The 15,889-nt window shown below is 47.1% G+C and overlaps 1 protein-coding gene across 1 annotated transcript; it reads right to left on the bottom strand.

The window, feature by feature from the left end:
• Positions 1-1,079: 1,079 nt before the first annotated feature.
• Positions 1,080-6,116, bottom strand: LOC311142626 (uncharacterized protein; the record flags this gene model as incomplete). Its single annotated transcript, XM_084178286.1, has 7 exons — positions 1,080-1,131; positions 1,346-1,438; positions 2,562-2,681; positions 4,988-5,026; positions 5,249-5,317; positions 5,508-5,690; positions 5,896-6,116. 7 exons carry the CDS (start codon positions 6,114-6,116, stop codon positions 1,080-1,082), a joined length of 777 nt encoding a protein of 258 aa, XP_084034412.1.
• Positions 6,117-15,889: the final 9,773 nt, after the last annotated feature.

Here is a 15,889-nt window from a genome sequence, read left to right as displayed (position 1 = left end):
TCTGGAGATAATATCAATGAATACGCCGACTCAGTCACCGGATTCATAAAAAAATGCATAGATTATGTTATACCGATAGGATCTTTCACAATGTACCCAAATCAAAAACTGTGGATTGATAGCAGCCTTGCAGGGAAACTGAAAGAGAGAGATGCTGCTTATAAACTGGGCAAGGTGACCGGGGACAATACTTTGACTTATGCAGATCAATCAAGATGGCGAAACAAGTATAAAGAAAGTGGAGGAGCAATTCAGCGGGTTGGACACAAGGCGTATGTGGCAGGGGCTCCTAACAATCACGGATTACAAAAAGAAAGCCAGCTACATCACGGTCACCAATGCCACCCTACCAGACATGCTAAACATATTTTTCTCAAGATTCGAGCACAAAATCCCTGAGCTGCCGAGGAGAGCCCCCGGTGACAATGTGGGCTACACACTCAGTCTCTACTGGGGACATATGTAAGTCATTCAAACGTGTTGCAAGGCTGCTGGCCCAGATGGCATCTCTAGCCGTGCCCTCAGAGCATGTGTAGACCAGCTGGCTGTTGTGTTCTCTGACATTTTCAATCTCTCCCTAGCGTAGGCCTCTATACCCACCTGCTTAAAGATGTCCACTATCATCCCTGTGCCCAAGAAAAGGAAAGTAAACCAACTGAATGACTACCGACCAGTAGCACTCACGTCCGTCATCAGTGCTTTGAGAGGCTAGTCAAAGACCATATCACTTCCTCCCTCCCCGACACTTGAGCCTTTCCAAGTCACCTACCGCCCTGACAGATCCACGGACGACGCAATGGCCATTGCCCAGCACACGGCCCTTACCCACCTGGACAAAGGGAATGCATATGTTAGAATGCTGTTCATCGACTTAGTGCCTTATAAGCTCATTACAAAGCTCAGAAGCCTGGGTCTGAACTCCTCCCTATGCAACTGGGTCCTGGACTTCCTGACGGGCCGCCCCCAAGTGGTTAAGGTAGGCAACATGACCTCCGACACTGATCCACAACACGGTGGCCCCACAAGGGTGTGTCCTCTGTCCCCTCCTGTATTCTCTGTATACCCACGACTGCGTTGCCTCACAGTTCCAACTCCGTCATCAACTTCGCTGACAACACGACAGTAGTAGGCCTGATCAACAAAAACGAGACAGCCTACAGGGAGGAGGTAGGCACTCTGATGGTGTGGTGCCAGGTAAACAATCTCTCCCCCAGTGTTAGCAAAACAAAGGATCTGATTGTGGACTTCAACAGGAATCAGGCTGGACATGCCCCAATCTTCATCGACGGTCAATAACTTCAAATTCCTTGGCGTACACATCTCAGAGAAGCTGAAATGGTCTAACCACATGGACACTGTAGTGAAGACGGCACAACAGCGACTCTTCAACTTCAGGATGCTGAAGAAATTCAGCCTGTCCCTGATGGCCCTCAGTTTTCTACAGGAACACCATCGAGAGCATACTGTCGGGCTGCATCACAGCCTGGTACGGCAACTCCACCGTCGCGGACCGCAAGGCTCTCCAGAGGGTGATATGTGCAGCCGAACGCTCCATTGGGTGCCCTACAGGACACCTACAACACCAGGTGTTGCAGGAAGGCCAAGAAGATCATCAGGGACCCCAGCCACGTCCTGTTCTCCCCGCTTCAATTACTCATGCAGGCTGTACAGGAGCATCATGGCAAAAACTGAAAGACTGGCCAATAGTTTCTACCCTCAGACCATCAGGCTGCTGAAAAGCCACCACTAGTCAGCTACCTGCTCCTCCCTCCCATGGACATTTCTCTCCTGGTCCCCCCATTCCACCTTACCCCCGCAACAGTATTTACTCTGCCTCCACCCCAATGGACATGTATTCATTCATCACTGCCACAGTTATTATGTATATAGTGTTATGTCCATTTATATAGTTTCTTTATAACCATTCATTATTTTCACTAGCCCTGCATGTTGGAGCTCGAAGCCTAAGATTTTCACTGTACCCTGCAAATGTGACTATTAGACAATCTGAATCTGAAACAATTGCACACGCCTCAATTCGTCGCATAATCTAATCACCAACAAAATATTATCCACCCTCGTCTAGCATATTTTGTTTTGTCGACATTTAACAATTTTACAATTTTCATCAGGGCCGTCTTGAGTTTATCCAACAGGTATTGGCATACATTGGTTATTGGTATACATTCAACATATAGCAAATAACAGATTAGTCAGATTATGTCTACTTTAACCTGTGCCAAAATCCTGTATTATTCTCCCAAGGAATAGATTTTACGAGGAAGGTGCCTCTGCCATGACAGTACAGTCTCGGGTGCAATATAGGTTGATTTTAAGATGGATGAAAACCACCTTAGAGCGGTGCAGTGGCTACACTACACCATGTTTAATTTCTAGGGCCACAGTGTCCGGTCAATAAAATGAAAGTAGCACTTACAATCATCCATTGTTTATCAGTCTTTACTTTCAGTTGCATCATCTATCTCAGTAAGAGCTGGATGATGGGCTACCATGTTGAAAGACCACTTCATTACTGACTTTATCGTGTATAGGAGCCGTACCTTGCTGCTCTGCGCACTGGAGTCCTGGACCGACGAACTGGGGTCCTGGATCTGCGCACAGGACTTCTGGATGACCTGCGCACTGGACTTCTGGACTTGGAACGTGCTGGGGACCCAGATCTACTGTGCAAAGACAATACCCTCGGTGTCACCATGTCATCTATCCAAAGCTGCTCTAGCCACTATAAGCAAACTAAGGGTTGTATTCAGAAAGTATTCACACCCGTTGACTTTATCCAAATGTTGTGGTGTTACAGCCTGAATTTAATATGGATTAAATTGTGATTGTATCTCTGGCCTACATGCACAATACCCCATGTCAAAGTGGAATTATGTATTTATTATTAATTAAAAATTAAAAATATGAAATTTATTGAGTCAATAAGTATTCCACCCCTTTGTTATGGCAAGCCTAAAGTTCTGGAGGGAAATGTGGTTAACAAGTCACATAATATATTGCATGGACTCTGTGTGCAATTATAATGTTTACCATGATTTTTGAATGACTACCTCATCTCTGTACCCCACACATACAATTATCTGTAAGGTCCCTCAGTCGAGCAGTGAATTTCAAACACAGATTCAACCACAAAGACCAGGAAGTTTTTCCAATGCCTCGCAAAGAAGGGCACCTATTGGTAGATGGGTAAAAAAATAAGCTGCCATTGAACATTCCTTTGAGCATGGAGAAGTCATTAATTACACTTTGGATGGTGTATCAATACACCCAGCCAGTACAAAGATACAGGCGACCTTCCTAACCCAATTGCCGGAGAGGAAGGAAAATGCTCAGGGATTTCACCATGAGGCCAATAGTGACTAAAACAGTTGACTGTTTAATGGCTGTGATAGGCGAAAACTGAGGATGGATCAACATTGTAGTTACGCCACAATACTAACCGAATTGACCATGAAAAGGAAGCCTACATAGAATAAAAATATTCCAATCACCCTGCTACAACTCAACTCTCCGTGGTGTGAAAGAGGTATGGGACTGTAGGTGTGAGTAAGGATGACAAAAGGCAGAGAATACCGTTAACAGGGAATTTATTCCTTCGCACGGTAAGTTTGGGGAAAAGGGGCTGGACGGAACCAAAGCAAAGAAAGTAAATATCAAAGCCCCCTCTCCTACCTTACCTGCCTACCCACTACTTACGTAACTAGCACCACCTGGTGCACTAACCAAAATACAGGGGATGGTCCGCCCAGGTCTTTCCTAGTGTGCATAGACAGTCAACTTCTACGGGTAATGTATGCCCGCGGGCCTCTTGCCTAAGCACTCCCTAGGTGCCTTCCCCTTCCCCCCTTGGGAACAAATGAAACAAAAATAGCATAAAGCTCTCCAATCATCAATGTTTTTTTAACCAATCAGCTGCTTGTTGGGGAATTTCAAGAACCCATTTCCTGAAATACCTACATGTAAATACACAAACCACAACATAGAAACTGGGGAACGTAACACATGCATCCTGTTAGAAATAAGGCACTAAAGTAAAACTGCAAAAGATGTGGCAGAGAAATTAACTTTATGTCCTGAATACAAAGCGTTATGTTTGGGACAAATCCAACATCACAGAGTACCACTTCATATTTTCAAGCATGGTGGTGGCTGCACCACTTTATGGGTATGATTTTCATCGGCAAGGACTAGGGAGTTTTTGGGGGGATAAAAATTAATGGAATAGAGCTAAGCACAGGCAAAAAAAAAAAAAACCTGGTTCAGTCTGCTTTCCAACAGACACTGGGAGACAAATTCACCTTTCAGCAGGACAATAACCTAAAACAGTTGCTTACCAAGATGAAATGGAATGTTCCTGAGTGGCCTAGTTACAGTTTGACTTAAATCAGCTTGGAAATCTATGGCAAGACTTGAAAATAGCTGTCTATCAATAATGAACAACCAACTTGACAGTTTGAACCATTTTTAAAATAATCAATGTTGTACAATCCAGGTGTGGAAAGCTCTTAGAGACTTACCCAGAAAGACTCACAGCTGTAATCACTGCCAAAGGTGATTCTAACATTTATTGACTCAAGGGGTTGAACACTTATGTTGCTCCTTGTTGAAAAAAGCTAACAAGTCTTCGGTTGCCTAGGCAACGCCCCACAATGCAGCACACAGAAATATAATTAATAAAACGGGCTTGGAACCTCTAACCCTGGCAATTTGGCTGTTAAACTCATGGGTACAGTCGCAGAATTTTTCTTCCACTTTGACAAGAGTATTTTGTGTAGATCGTTCACAAAAAAAAGACAATTAAATCCATTTTAATCCCACCTTGTAACAACAATGTGGAAAAATTCAAGGGGTGTGAACACTTCCTGAAGGCACTGTAGTTGAGACAGTAGCTACAAACTAAGTCAGAAAAAATACAATAAAGAGATACAAATATGTTCACCGATTTCTGCAGTAGATTAAGTCTTACCTGCTTCTGCGCTTTGAGTATGATGGGGATCTATAACGCCTGTTGGAGGGAGATAAGGGAACTCATAAAGCTATTAATAACAATTAAGAGAACACTGATCTGAATCAGTCAGGTCGGTCTCTTCGAATTTCAGACAGGTTCAAATTCGGCTAGAACAATAAAATGATCAAATAAAAATAAAGACACTCCAAGTTCTTCAAAAGATAGTTTGACCCTTCGAGTCAACTTGCAGGGGTCCTTTTGTGACACAGAACCACTCACCGGTTGCGGCCGTTGCTTCGGCTGCGTGAGCGGTAACGCCTTCCCCTGGACCTTGACCGTGAGCAGGACCTGGGAGTGGATCATTTATCAAATGTGTGCAGTATAAAGGTATAGCATTTAAAGACAACAAATATGTATGATGCCTCCACAAAAATTACATTCTCTAGGAGCCACCATGTCGTTGAATATCATTCAACGAAAGTGACATTCCAATAACAGTGAAAGAGACATTCTGGAGAAGACAGCCTCAACACTGTACCTGCTGCGGCGGCTGCCCCCCCTCTTGCTAAAGCGATAGCAATCATATGCATAATGGCCGTTCTCGCCACATTGGTAGCAGCGGTCGTTGGGGTCGAAGTGCCGGCGGCTGGGGCGGTCGTGGCGTGACTTGCGAGACATGCCTGTTGACAACTCCACTCTTATGCGGGCACCACAGAGCACTCTGAAACATGACAATGGTTTAAGAATAGATGGCATATTGGGATATATAGCCTTCTGTCAGTTCTTGTAAAGGTGTAACGCATGCAATTGAGGAAAAATCTGAAAAATATTTTACATTGAAGTCCAAGTGTCAAAGATTGAGCTCTATGAATCCACTCAGAATACCGTGCTGCTGCAGTAAGCAATGCAACCGCACGTGTACTCACTTGCCATCCATGCCCTTCGTTGCATCCTCAGCATCTCTGGGATCTTCGTACTCAACGAAGGCAAAGCCAGGTGGGTTCCTGGCCACCCAGACGCTGCGCAGAGGTCCATAGTAGCTGAATGCCCACTCCAACTCCCCCTTGGCAGCACCGTTGCCTAGGTCACCCACATACACCTTGCAGTCAGTGTTACGCGAGGAGCTTCGTGATGACGAGTAGGACATCTTCAAATCTGAAACCAGATAAAGGAGTGGCAAACATTGAGACCTTGTGAAACACCATACAGACCTTCAGAACTAGCATGGCCTTTTGCAGTGGGTAGGAAATAACCACAATTTTTCCAAAAGCTCATTATCTTATGGGAACACCCTGTCAACAATCAAATAGTTTCAGCACAAGCTACAAATAAGAGGCGGAATCAAGGTGAGTTAGCTAGCCACAACATTAGCTAACATTAAAAGGGCGACTGCACTTTTGGCTTCTTTTATTAAATAAAACATGTAAATTCACGTGTGGCTGCAGGCAGCCTGATGTCCGTCTCTTTAGATTTGGTTAATTAAGAAATGCTGTGTGTTGGTTTCGGGGTGTGGTTTGATGAGTCTCCTGTGAATTCGCAGGTGGCACGAGTTGCTGGTGTGCAACTGTGGCAAAGTTGGTTTGACTTTGAATCGCCAGGGCTAGTTAGGGACCGTCAAAAAAAAGTACACAGTGTAAATGATAATATTTTCATGTTGCACATCTTTTAGTTCTCGTTAAATGCTTTCAATATTTGTATATACGAATTTCTACAATCTATAGTTGTTTGAGGTTAAGTCATTGAAATGTTGAGCTATTGGAATGTTATATAGTCCCATGTTGTTACGGTTTCGGCCGAGGCTGCTCCTCCTCCTTGCTCGGGCAGGCTTCGGCGGTCGTCGTCCCCGGAGTACTAGCTGCCACCGTTGTATGTTATCAATGTTTGTTTGGTTTTGTCTTCCTTGTTCCGCCTGTCCGTAGGTGCTGGTATTTTGCTCTATTGTGTTTAGAGTCCAGACGCACTTTTGCGTATTGCTTGTGCATTGGAGTGTTTTTGCGCACTGTTGCGTAATCGCTCGCCTCCTTGTTTTGTTGAGGCCCTTTTCTTTGTATTTCGTGTCCTCTAGTAAAGTTTGTTGGAAGTAGCTTCTGTGTCCTGCGCCTGACTCCTACAGCACATCCACAGTCAGCCCTTGACAGAATTACACACCATCATGGAGTCAGCAGGAGCAGCAGCAGCACCCGAGTCACTGGAGGAGCGCGTCAGCGGGCAAGACGACAGGATCCTTCAACTCGGATCCGCCCTACAGGACGTGATCAACACTCTGCACCGATGGGAGACCAGAGGAGTGCCCACACCTCCTCCTACCTTACCACCACCATCGGTCAGTCCTCCCATCCAAGCTCCAGAATCCAGTGGGATTCGGCTCTCCATCCCGAGGGCGTATGATGGCGCCACAGCCGGGTGTCAGGGGTTCCTCCTGCAGGTGGAACTCTACCTGGCCACCATACACCCGGCGCCCTCGGGATACGAGAGCGTTTCCGCCCTCATCTCCTGTCTCTCCGGCAAGGCGTTGGAGTGGGCCAACGCCGAATGGAGGGGAATAGACGCCGCCACCATCACCTACGCAGAGTTCTCCCGCCGCTTCAGGGCAGTGTTCGACCATCCACCTGAGGGGAAAGCGGCGGTGGAGCGTCTATTCCACCTCCGACAGGGGAAGAGGAGCGCACAGGAGTTCGCCCTGGAATTCCGGACTCTAGCGGCGGATGCGGGGTGGAATGAGCGGGCCCTCATCGACCACTATCGATGCAGTCTACGGGAGGACGTTCGTCGAGAGCTGGCCTGCAGGGACACCAACCTATCGTTTGACCAGTTGGTGGACATGTCCATCCGTCTCGACACCCTGCTGGCCACCCGCGGACGTCCCGAGTGGGGGCCGTCCATTCCATCCTCCAGCACCTCCGAGCCGAGTCCTATGGAGCTCGGGGGTGCTGGCGCTAGAGAGTGGAGGAGAAGGAGCCCGAGGGGGGCCGTCCCCTGCACCAACTGTGGCCGTGGAGGGCACACTGCGGCTAGGTGCTGGGGAGGGTCTCCAGGGGGACGGGACAACAGGCCACGCACTGGGGAGTCCTTCCAGGTGAGTAGGCGCCCCACTTACCCAGAGCTCTCTGTTGTTCACTTATGTATACCTGTAAGATTTCCACAGGTTGCACCTCATTCCCAGCATAAGGCGCTAGTAGATTCAGGCGCAGCTGGGAATTTTGTTGATCGGAATTTTTGTGTAAAGTTAGGGATTCCCCTCCTTCCTGTTGATGCTCCCTTCCCTGTCCATGCACTAGATAGCCGTCCGTTGGGATCGGGGTTGATTAGAGAGGTCACAGCACCACTTAGGATGAGTACGCAGGGGGTCAGGAGGAAACTATTCAGTTATATCTGATCGACTCTCCTGCGTATCCAGTGGTGCTGGGGCTTCCCTGGTTGATTACCCATAATCCCTCCATTTCGTGGCAACAGAGGGCTCTCAAGGAGTGGTCTGCCCAGTGTGTAGGGCGATGTCTAGGTGTTTCCGTGGGGGCGACCTCGGTGGAGAGTCCGAACCAAGTGCCGCAATGCACATTCCCCTTGAGTATGAGGATGTAGCACTCGTGTTTAGCAAGACGAGGGCGATGCGGTTGCCTCCTCATAGACAGGGGGATTGTGCGATAGACCTCCAGGCAGGAGCAGCGCTTCCGCGGAGCCATGTGTATCCTCTGTCTCAAGAGGAGAAGGGGGCTATGGAGACATACATAGCCGAGTCTCTGAGACAGGGATACATACGGCCCTCCACTTCCCCTGCGTCCTCGAGCTACTTTTTTGTGAAGAAGAAGGATGGAGGGTTGCGCCCGTGTATTGATTACCGTAGTCTCAATCAGATCACTGTGAAATACAGTTATCCACTCCCCCTGATTGCGACTATGACAGAATCATTATACGGAACGCGTTTCTTCACAAAACTGGATCTCAGGAGCGCCTACAACTTGGTGCGCATTAGGGAGGGCGATGAATGGAAGACAGCATTTAGTACCACCTCGGGTCATTACGAGTATCTCGTCATGCCATACGGGTTGATGAATGCTCCTTCAGTCTTCCAATCCCTTTGTGGACGAGATCTTCCGGGACATGCAGGGGCAAGGTGTGGTCGTGTACATTGACGACATTCTAGTGTACTCTTCTACCCGAGCCGAGCATGTAGCCCTGGTGCGCCGAGTGTTGGGGAGGCTGTTGGAGCACGACCTGTATGTCAAGGCAGAGAAATGTCTGTTTTTCCAGGAGTCTGTCTCCTTTTTGGGTTATCGGTTGTCCGCGTCAGGGGTGAGGATGGAGGTTGACCGGGTGTCAGCCGTGCGTAATTGGCAAACCCCAACCACGGTTAAAGAGGTGCAGCAGTTCTTGGGTTTTGCAAATTACTACCGGAGGTTTATCCGGGGTTTTGGACAGGTGGCAGCTCCCATAACGTCCCTGCTGAAGGGGGGCCCGGTGTGTTTGCAGTGGTCAGCTGAGGCGGACAGGGCCTTTGGGAGACTGAAGGACCTGTTCACTTCGGCTCCGGTGCTGGCGCATCCGGACCCCGCTTTACCATTCCAGGTAGAGGTGGATGCGTCAGAGGCCGGTATTTGGGCCGTACTATCACAACGGTCCGGCACGCCACCTAAACTCCGCCCTGTGCTTTTTATTCCAAGAAGCTCAGCCCAGCGGAGCGAAATTATGACGTAGGGGACAGGGAGCTGTTAGCCGTGGTACAGGCCCTAAAGGTGTGGAGGCATTGGCTTGAGGGGGCTCAACACCCTTTTCTCATTTTGACTGACCACCGTAACCTGGAGTACATCCGGGCAGCTAGGAGATTGAACCCTCGTCAGGCTCGGTGGAACATGTTTCTAACCCGGTTCGTATTTAAAATAACGTACATCCCTGGGTCCCAGAACGGTAAGGCAGACGCCCTGTCCCGGCGGTATGACACAGAGGAGAGGTCCATTGAGCCCACTCCCATCCTGCCGGAGTCTTGTCTGGTGGCACCGGTAGTGTGGGAGGTCGATGCGGAAATCGAGCGGGCGTTGCGTACCGACCCTAGTCCCCCAACGTGTCCTGTGGGTCGGACGTACGTTCCGCTCGAGGTTCGGGATCGTCTGATTTATTGGGCTCATACGTCCCCCTCCTCTGGACATCCAGGTATTGGCCGGACAGTGCACTGCCTTAGCGCTAAGTACTGGTGGCCAACGTTAGCCAGGGATGTGAGGGTTTATGTCTCCTCCTGCTCGGTGTGCGCCCAGTGTAAGGCGCCTAGACACCTGCCCAGGGGAAAGTTACAACCCCTGCCCGTTCCACAACGACCCTGGTCTCACCTCTCGGTGGATTTCGTTACAGACCTTCCTCCCTCTCAGGGGAATACCACTATACTGGTCGTTGTGGATCGGTTCTCGAAGGCCTGTCGTCTCCTCCCAATGCCGGGTCTCCCTACTGCCCTACAGACCGCTGAGGCACTGTTCACCCACGTCTTTCGGCACTACGGGGTGCCCGAGGATATAGTGTCTGATCGAGGTCCCCAGTTCACCTCCAGAGTCTGGAGGGCGTTCATGGAGCGCTTGGGGGTCTCGGTGAGTCTTACCTCGGTGTACCACCCAGAGAGCAATGGGCAGGTAGAAAGAGTGAACCAGGATGTGGGTAGGTTTCTGAGATCATATTGCCAGGGCCGGCCGGAGGAGTGGGCGAGGTATATCCCCTGGGCAGAGATGGCACAGAACTCTCTCCGCCACTCCTCCACCAACCTAACCCCTTTCCAATGTGTGTTAGGGTATCAGCCGGTTCTGGCACCATGGCATCAGAGTCAGATCGAGGCTCCTGTGGTGGATGAGTGGGTGCGGCGCTTGGAGGAGACGTGGAACGCTGCACACGTCCATCTGCAGCGGGCCATCCGTCGACAAAAGGCGAGCGCCGATCTCCACCGCAGTGAGGGTGTGAGGTGTGTTACAGGTTACAACTGCCTATTGATTATCACATTAACCCCTCGTTCCATGTGTCTCTTCTCAGGCCGGTGGTAGCTGGTCCACTCCAGGACTGTGAGATAAGTGAGACTCCTCCGCCCCCATTGGACATCGAGGGGGCTCCGGCGTACACAGTTCGGTCCATCTTGGATTCGAGACATCGGATGGGGAGTCTCCAGTATCTTGTGGAGTGGGAGGGGTACGGCCCGGAGGAACGGTGCTGGGTGCCGAGGAGGGACATCTTAGACCCATCTCTCCTGACTGAGTTCCACCGTGGTCATCCCACGCGCCCTGCTCCGCGTCCTCCTGGTCGTCCCCGAGGCCGGGGTCGGCGCACGGCTGGAGCCGCGCGTCAAGGGGGGGGGGTACTGTCACGGTTTCGGCCGAGGCTGCTCCTCCTCCTTGCTCGGGCAGGCTTCGGCGGTCGTCGTCCCCGGAGTACTAGCTGCCACCGTTGTATGTTATCGATGTTTGTTTGGTTTTGTCTTCCTTGTTCCGCCTGTCCGTAGGTGCTGGTATTTTGCTCTATTGTGTTTAGAGTCCAGACGCACTTTTGCGTATTGCTTGTGCATTGGAGTGTTTTTGCGCACTGTTGCGTAATCGCTCGCCTCCTTGTTTTGTTGAGGCCCTTTTCTTTGTATTTCGTGTCCTCTAGTAAAGTTTGTTGGAAGTAGCTTCTGTGTCCTGCGCCTGACTCCTACACCACATCCACAGTCAGCCCTTGACACATGTACACTGTAATTTACCAATGGCCCCTAACTAGCCCCATAGGGATATGCAAAGTCAACCCAAATTTACCACAGAAATTACGATCGGGGTCGCGTGCAACTGCACTCCAAATTGATGACTATCTATGTGCTGCCAGCTGTGGGCAGGATTGAAACAAACGCAACCAGGGTTGCTATGTCCGTGGTTTTCACGACAAATTGGGCTACTTTGAAAACTATGTTGCAGGTGAAAATGTATTGGTCACAAGTTTTTGAGCTATGTCTAAATTGCACTGTGACCATCATGGCATGTCTAATTATTATTATTTATTTTATCTATTATTTTCACTGTGACCTGCTGCTGTTGACTATCAGGAAGTGAGGCAGGCTGTTGCTGAGTGAGTAAGTGGTGGGGAGGGCTGTGAGTGTTGAGCACAGTCATTGGTGTTGAGAGAGCGCTGCAGCAGTCACGTGCGTGAGAAGAGCAGCACGAGTTGTATCCTGACCGCCCCCAGTCCTACCAATCATTACTAGAGCCAACACAGCAAGGGAGATAAACTGAGTTCCAGAGAGAGGATCGAATTATGTGCTTTCTCTCTGGGTATACTGTTATGATGAGTTTCTCGGGTATTCAAGTAATCAAGGATGTAAGAATATAGTTAGACACTTTGTAGAAAGTTAATACAAATATTTTATTAGTCGGTTCCGGGTTAGATACAACAATGGGCAGAGTTTTGCCTTTTGCTGTTTCCAACTCTCGAACAAATGTCCAATCTCCCTTTATATACCCTTGGTTATCCTTCCTTTCACATACATCTGGCAACCATCATGGGCACTCCCTTTCTCTGTTGTTATTACCCTTTGCCCCAAGTCATTATATCCTGTCCATCAATCATACTATCATAAACATCACTAATCTCCTTTGACATAAGGAATGTAGACTCCATGGCCCCAAACCAATTATCTTGTAACTCTACCTCGGTCCTCACTATCCTATGACCTGACATAACAATCCACTCTTTTTTGTTGTTGTTGTGGTAAGTAAGATCACTCAACCCCCAACAATTCATATAAAATCCAATATTTTCAATCAGTAATACATATAATGTGAGGGAAAAAAGTATTTGATCCCCTGCTGATTTTGTACGTTTTCCCACTGACAAAGACATGATCAGTCTATAATTTTAATGGTTGGTTTATTTGAACAGTGAGAGACAGAATAACAACAAAAAAATCCAGAAAAACGCATGTCAAAAATGTTATAAATTGATTTGCATTTTAATGAGGGAAATAAATATTTGACCCCTCTGCAAAACATGACTTAGTACTTGGTGGCAAAACCCTTGTTGGCAATCACAGAGGTCAGACGTTTCTTGTAGTTGGCCACCAGGTTTGCACACATCTCAGGAGGGATTTTGTCCCACTCCTCTTTGCAGATCTTCTCCAAGTCATTAAGGTTTCGAGGCTGACGTTTGGCAACTCGAACCTTCAGCTCCCTCCACAGATTTTCTATGGGATTAAGGTCTGGAGACTGGCTAGGCCACTCCAGGACCTTAATGTGCTTCTTCTTGAGCCACTCCTTTGTTGCCTTGGCCGTGTGTTTTGGGTCATTGTCATGCTGGAATACCCATCCACGACCCATTTTCAATGCCCTGGCTGAGGGAAGGAGGTTCTCACCCAAGATTTGACGGTACATGGCCCCGTCCATTGTCCCTTTGATGCGGTGAAGTTGTCCTGTCCCCTTAGCAGAAAAACACCCCCAAAGCATAATGTTTCCACCTCCATGTTTGACGGTGGGGATGGTGTTCTTGGGGTCATAGGCAGCATTCCTCCTCCTCCAAACACGGCGAGTTGAGTTGATGCCAAAGAGCTCGATTGGCCCTGTATGTGCTTTCTTGAGCAGGGGGACCTTGCAGGCTCTGCAGGATTTCAGTCTTTCACGGCGTAGTGTGTTACCAATTGTTTTCTTGGTGACTATGGTCCCAGCTGCCTTGAGATCATTGACAAGATCCTCCCGTGTAGTTCTGGGCTGATTCCTCACCGTTCTCATGATCATTGCAACTCCACGAGGTGAGATCTTGCATGGAGCCCCAGGCCAAGGGATATTGACAGTTCTTTTGTGTTTCTTCCATTTGCGAATAATTGCATCAACTGTTGTCACCTTCTCACCAAGCTGCTTGGCGATGGTCTTGCAGCCCATTCCAGCCTTGTGTAGGTCTACAATCTTTTCCCTGACATCCTTGGAGAGCTCTTTGGTCTTGGCCATGGTGGAGAGTTTGGAATCTGATTGATTGATTGCTTCTGTGGACAGGTGTCTTTTATACAGGTAACAAGCTGCGATTAGGAGCACTCCCTTTAAGAGTGTGCTCCTAATCTCAGCTCGTTACCTGTATAAAAGACACCTGGGAGCCAGAAATCTTTCTGATTGAGAGGGGGTCAAATACTTATTTCCCTCATTAAAATGCAAATCAATGTATAACATTTTTGCGTTTTTCTGGATGTTTTTGTTGTTATTCTGTCTCTCACTGTTCAAATAAACCTACCATTAAAATTATAGACTGATAATTTCTTTGTCAGTGGGCAAACATACAAAATCAGCAGGTGATCAAATACTTTTCCCCCTCACTGTATATCTGACTAGATCCTAAACTATGCTAGATAACTGAGAATTCACCCCTTTCCACCTTTTATACCTGAATCCAACCTGATTCTTAATATATTTAATCAACAAAGGTATACATTCTCAGTCATCTATTTTATGCGATATCAAACCTCTCAAACCTCTATAAACTCAGTCTGAGTAAAAGATAAACACATAATTAACTACTATATATTTATGCTAATAATCTATGTAGTCAAAACCTTATTTTTATATATAAGGAAAAATCCCACATAGACATCCCCCATTTTAAAATGACCCCTTTTTCTGAGCCATGCAACCAAAAAAACGTACATAGAAATAAATTGTTAACATAATGACATCATCCATACACAACAATTATACATAACAATTACTAAGTTACATGGATATTATAATCTATACACATGAATATAAAAATAACAAAAACGTTCATCTTCATCATCCATGCGCCGTCAGATGAACCTCAAGCTTTTCACTGGTCACAAGGGACGCTATCTGTCCACATGTCTAACCTGTAAACCTTAAATTCCATGGCATACATTTCCAACTTAACATTCCCATTCCTCAATCAACATTATCAATGGACTCTAAACTGGAATAAGATGACATAGAAGAAGAATTAGTCCTCTCCCTCCTTGTATTAACATTAATCGATACATCTCTAGCTGTAATCACAGGCATGTTAGTAATCGTTTGTACAGATCTTAAAATCAATCCCCAAAAAATTGGAAAACAACTCCCCATAACTATGGCTACAATAAGTAATATGGCCACCAGGGGACCCAGAATGCTTGCCATCCATGTTCCTATGGAATTACCACTAAAAAATATTGAAAAGACTTCAACAGCATTCAAATTACCATATCCTCCCCCTATCTTTGCATCCCTATTAGTACGCTTAATGCCATCCTCAGAGTATCTAATATTACCCATAGCTGTAGTTAAATTCCCAAGACCCTCTGATTCTGATGGTAGGTATGTACAACAAGTATCTCCTCCAACAATTGCACACACACCTCCTTGAGCAGCCGTAATGGCATCCAATGCTATGCGATTATCAATAGCATACTGTCTAATGAGAGCCAACTAAGAACCAATAGCTTGAAAACCCATGACAGTTGCATTAGCCACTCTAGCAACATCATGACGTGTCAATGCTATGAGATAATGATTAGAATATTGCAATTCTGTATTTGCAAAAATAGTCTTAAAAACTAACTAAGTACGTGTAAATATCTTTAAATCTTGAGGTATTGCTTTGTATCTAGTAGCCAAATCAATCGGATTTGTATTCTTTAAATGTACATATCCCATAAGTTCCGAAGTATCCCTCCTAAAACGTCCATTAAGGTTTGTTTCAACAAATTCAACAGGCTGAACAACATAGATAAGATCATTTAAAGTACAGACTCCACATATTCCCCTGAATAGTGGAGGAAGAGTAGTCCATATATTATTTTCACAACACCAAAAAAAACCTGGAATCGGTAATGTTCCCACTTTTGAAATGCGATACTTTTCCCCCATATCCTTAAACATCATGAGACATTGAGAAGCTCTCAGAAAACCAATATATATTACTGATAACTCTCCTCTCTGTCTTCCTTTTACGCAC

Source organism: Coregonus lavaretus (genome assembly GCF_964263955.1).
Source record: "Coregonus lavaretus genome assembly, chromosome: 15".
In the NCBI taxonomy this organism is placed as follows: Eukaryota; Metazoa; Chordata; class Actinopteri; order Salmoniformes; family Salmonidae; genus Coregonus; species Coregonus lavaretus.
This window is presented reverse-complemented; position numbering and strand designations above follow the sequence as displayed.